The 5,200-nt window shown below is 44.0% G+C and overlaps 1 protein-coding gene across 1 annotated transcript in view; it reads right to left on the bottom strand.

Moving 5' to 3' along the window:
* The window catches only part of LAMA1 (laminin, alpha 1), a gene marked incomplete at its 3' end in the record, with an annotated part of 62,060 nt that extends 57,460 nt beyond the window's left edge, over nucleotides 1-4,600 (bottom strand). Inside the window, exons 1-2 of the mRNA XM_010287995.1 lie at nucleotides 4,432-4,600; nucleotides 3,974-4,086 (exon numbers count right to left, since the gene is read on the bottom strand). Coding sequence (XP_010286297.1) covers nucleotides 3,974-4,086; nucleotides 4,432-4,522 — 204 coding nt within the window. The remainder of the gene's footprint in view (nucleotides 1-3,973; nucleotides 4,087-4,431) is intronic.
* Between the last annotated feature and the right edge of the window lie 600 nt (nucleotides 4,601-5,200).

Genomic DNA, 5,200 nt, shown 5'->3' with positions numbered 1-5,200 from the left:
AACAACCAATTCCTGCTACTGCTACAACTTCAGGTAATTACTTAAAAAAACATAAATAATGAGCAGATAGTCATTCTTCATATTGCAAAAGAGTGTGAATATATTCTATATTCTGGCAAGGAAAGTTAAAGGACATATTTACTTTAATACATTACTTGACACGTAATGCACAAAGCTTGAAATGTAATAAAAGGACCAATGCTAAGGATATACTGCAACACATACAGTTATAGGTACTGACTTTCAGGAATACTTTTAAAGGTCCTAGAACAGTATTTTAACTCATTCTCAATTAAATTTATGAAGTAAACAGTTACTAAAATCACTAAGGTCCCTCATACACTTTTCTTTTGTTACTCTTTACTTGTGCCGACTCGCTTAAAAGCAAGCGCATCAAGTCAGCTCTAATAACTCATTGACTTCAAGTGATCTCTATTAACCAAATCCTTTCTCACAAAGCAGTAATTTACATTCAGTTTGCATAGCCCTAGATGCCTTCTCTCTCTCAAACTCTGTAAGGAAAACACAGAAGAAAGGCGCCTTGGGGTAAACTTTTCAAATCGAATTAGTGAAACTGAGCGTGAGTCAGGAGAGGAAAGATATGTATTTGGTGAAACATCAAGAGCGCTAAGGCTGGAGAACAAAAGATTTAGAGGGCAGCTCAGCTGATCTGTTTCCAAAGTAAAATTCTAGGAGGATAAAAACTAAGGCATTCTCTCCTCCTTCATTTTTCCTTCCTGTTTTGTCCATTTACAAACCAAAGCCAACTTCTCAAACAACAAGAAAGTCCTATCCAAACCTTCTGTCACTGACAAAAGATACCCTATGATTATTTTTGTAACAGTTCTGCTTTCTAATTAAAGAGCAAACTAAGCATTTGTTTAACCTATACTTCATTTTAAAACATCAAAGTTAAATCTTCTGTTTTTATCTTTAAAATAACTTTCAAGCAGGGTCTGGAGATCTTGCAAAAGCTTGCTACCACCTGTATACCTGAAGCGTGCATTTCTTAGTAACAAAGCTTCTTACAGAGTTTGGAAGCGTCCCCATATTAATAATGGATTGTTGAGCTATGATTTTCAAACAGCTTAGGCCAACACATAGATCTGTTCAAAGCAAAACAACACAAAAAAGCCAAGAAAACCGCATTTTCTTCAGAAATTATTTTCTCTTTTCTTGAAGCAAGGTAGGAGATTTTGGATTCTTCTATGTCTGACAAGCTAATAAACTACCAAATGCTCTATACAGTTTAGCAGCCTCATGCCCATAAATGATGAATCCCTCCAAGCTTTGCCATGAAGTGCCAAAACAGAGGAACTAACTTCTGCCCAGACAGTTCCAGCCTCCCCAGGGTCAGAAATCACTGTTTTAGAGATATAATCCCTAACTCTTCAGAACAACTGACAGCAAAAGTTCATTGAAGATATCATAGATAGTTTGGGTTGGAAGGAACATTTAAAGGTCATCTAGTCCAACTCCCCCTACAATAAGCAGGGACATCTTCAACTAGACCAAGTCACTCAGAGCCCCGTCCAACCTGACCTTGAATGTTTCCAGGGAGGGGGCATCTACCACCTCTCTGGGCAACCTCTGCCAGTGTTTCAACACCCTCATTGTTGAAAATTTCTTCCTTACATCTAGTCAAAATCTGCCCTCTTTTAGTTTAAAACCATTACCCCATGTCCTATCACAACAGGCCCTGCTAAAAACTCTGTCCCCATTTTTGTCCCCATGCAATGCTACAGGCTTGGGGAGGAGTGGCTGGAGAGCTGCCCAGCAGAAAAGGACCTGGAGGTGCTGGTTGACAGCTGGCTGAATATGAGCCAGCAGTGTGCCCAGGTGGCCAACAAGGCCAGCTGCATCCTAGGCTGTATCAGAACTAGTGTGGCCAGCAGGAGTAGGGGAGTGATTGTGACCCTGTACTCAGCACTGGTGAGGCCACACCTCGAATCCTGTGTTCAGTTTTGGGCCCCTCACTACAAGAGGAAAGTTGACGTGTTCAAGCGCATCCGAAGAAGGGCAACAAAGCTGGTGAGGGGTCCAGAGCACAAGCCTTACGAAGAGCGGCTGGGGGAACTGGGGTTGTTCAGTCTGGAGAAGAGGAGGCTGAGGAGAGACCTTATTGCTCTCTACAACTACCTGAAAGGGGGTTGTGGCAACAAGGGTGTTGGTCTCTTCTCCCAAGTAACTGGTGATAGGACAAGAGGAAATGGCCTCAAGTTGCGCCAGGGGAGGTTTAGACTAGATATTAGGAAAAAATTCTTCACTGAGAGAGTGGTCAAGCATTGGAACAGGCTGTCCAGGGAGGTGGTGGGGTCACCATCACTGGAAGTGTTCAGAAAACATGTGGACGTGGCAATTCAGGACATAGTTTAGTGGGCATGGTGGTGTTGGGTTGATGGTTGGACTTGATGATCTTAAAGGTCTTTTCCAACCTTAATGATTCTGTGATTCTTAGAAGTGCCCTTTAAGTACTGAAAGTCTCCAATAAGGTCTCCCCGGAGCCTTCTCTTCTCCAGGCTGAACAATCGCAACTCTCAGCCTTTCTTCACACGAGAGGTGTTCCATCCTTCTGATCATTTTTGTGGACCTCCTCTGGACCCTCTCCAACAGGTCCCTGTCTTTCCTGTCCTGAGGGCTCCAGAGCTGGACACAGGACTCCAGGTGGGGTCCCACCAGAGCAGAGTAGAGGGGCAGAATCACCTCCCTCAACCTGCTGGCCACACTTCTTTGGATGCGGCCCAGGATACAGTTGGTCTTCGGGGCTGTGAGCGCACATTGCCGGCTCATGTCCAGCTTTCACCCACCAGTACCCTCAAGTCCTTCTCAGCAGGGCTGCTCTCTATATACAAATATAGAATATTTCTTCCCAGTTCTCCTTCCAATAAGATCATGATCAGAATGAGTCCAAAGAGAAGCACAGAAAGGGGCAAATCAACTTTCGTTTCAGCAACACTAACATTGCCCCATTTTATGGGTGTTTTGCTTTCTACTCCTGAAGGATACCTATCAACTGAGGGAAGTCTGTGTTTTCAGGGTTCTGGAGATTCTGCAGTTGAGCTTTCTGACATCTTACACTTCAATGTGACCATTACATTGCATTAAGAGGTTTACATATTTAATGTAAATATGCAAAAATACTGATAAATTTAAACAGAAGAGTTTAACTTGAGATCTACTGTGAGATAATTGATGTGAATACAATAACCCTCCAATCACTTACCTTTCTATTCTCCTGTGAAACTCAGTATCTGAGTTACAACACCTATGGATCAAAAGAGTTCATATTTGGAAGTATATTGTGATCTGTTTTCTTACAGTAAATGTAAAATGTTTCTACCATGTCCTACTGCAAATCATTTACGCTTTTACTAAGAAACTGTATAATGATCAGGTGACAGGCTGTTAGTTATAGTTAAACTGAAACTGATGCATCCTCACATATAAAATCTGCATTTATGATTAAATCCTGGAAAAACTGTTTGCTGCTTGAAAATAAGTGTTTGATAACCCAGACTTCAAGTAACTTCTGTGAAATCAAAGGTGGAGGAAAACAATATCAGAGTACTGCTGGGGAAAAGACAGCAGAGTCAGGCAGAGAAAGGTTACCAAGACAGAAGGAATGCCTGTGCAAACACTCCCATCCACACATACACAATTGTTACTGTGCCATAAATTACAACTTGTGACCTATATGCTTACAAACATAGTCACTTCCACTCCAAGGACTGACTGGAATCTGACAGGAATGTCTGATATAGGAATGAAATCTCCAAGATGCTCTAGAAGAATAACTGAAAAAAACATATGTTTAAAATCAGTTCATATTAGCTTTAAACATCCATGTTTAACTACATGCTACTAAATGGTTAACTGCTACATATCCTACCACCTAAACACAAACGAACTGCAATCAGTTGCATTGGCTTATATCCTACATACAGTAAAAGATGTTCGCTGGAATGTTACTCACCTGCCTTAAATCCAAGGTGATGGTGACCCAGTGATATTGCCTCCCATTCTGAATGCTTGGACTTTGCCACCAGTTATTGGTACCATCGATTGCACTGGAAATTGGGTGCTGCTCTGTTTTAAAGCAAAAAATTAAGCATCTCTTGAAAATATATCTCACTGCATTTTCTCTCACCCAGCACATTTATTTCACACTGAGCACAATTTCTTCCTGTCATAAAGAAGCTGAAGTCTGCCCCCAGACAAAAAGGCTGCCAGTGGACTCTGCGGTGCTTAACAGTGATTGAAGGTGTTCATGCTTTCTGTCAGCCCTTTGCTCAAAGGTAGTTTCACTCATGTAGTAGTGAGAGTAAAAGTAAAAAGTATTTGACCTCAATACATCCTGTATTCATGGGAAAGCATCAAAAAGAATGACACAAACCCATGAAAGCAAAAAAAAAAAAACCACATGAAACTTGCCTTTGGGATTGGCACTGCGGTGGTCGCAGACACGGCACTGGGCATTGCGCAGGGGCCGTCCCGGGACGTGCTCCACCAGTTTGCAGAACATCTCTGGTCCCTTCTCCCCGCAGGTGGCATTGGTGGAGATGTGAGCGTTGCTGGCCAGGTTCAAAATGGCAGGGAACAGGCCTTGAAAGAAGTGATGATATTCAGCCACATCATAAGGCAAGCAAAATACAAACATAGGTATGACACAGGTCGCTGAACTACAGGGTTTCATGACAAGTAGAGAGTCAAGAGATACAGAAAAATACAATGAAAACAATGTATTTTGTGAAAAGATTATCATACTATACTGATGCCAACACATCAGTTGTCATGGCCCTGGGGCACTGCAGCCCTATCAGTCTTTATCCACTGCTTAGGGCTCCCCCTTCTCCTGCCCATGGCCCCATTTCAGCCCCCTCAGGGGCATCAGCCTCTGCCCGAGCAACGCCGCTCCCACAGCCCTGCCCTGCCCTGCCCAGCCATAGGGCCTGCTGAGCTGGGCCCACGCCCCGACCTCAGCCCATGCCCAGGGAGGTGCCCAATGCCAGGGACAAGGGCTGCCCCAGTGCCGCCGGCCACCCTGCTCCTGGCTGGGGTGGGGGGATAGGCCCCAGCTGTCAGCCCCTGGCCTGGCTGCCAGGCCCTGTCCTGACACGCCCGCCGGGGAGCCCCCATAGCCCTCACGGAGCCCCCAGCCCTTGTGGCATCCTGACTGCAATAACCCTGTTAGTTCACTCCA

The sequence above is a fragment of the Phaethon lepturus genome, unplaced genomic scaffold (assembly GCF_000687285.1).
Source record: "Phaethon lepturus isolate BGI_N335 unplaced genomic scaffold, ASM68728v1 scaffold355, whole genome shotgun sequence".
Classification (NCBI taxonomy): Eukaryota; Metazoa; Chordata; class Aves; order Phaethontiformes; family Phaethontidae; genus Phaethon; species Phaethon lepturus.
This window is presented reverse-complemented; position numbering and strand designations above follow the sequence as displayed.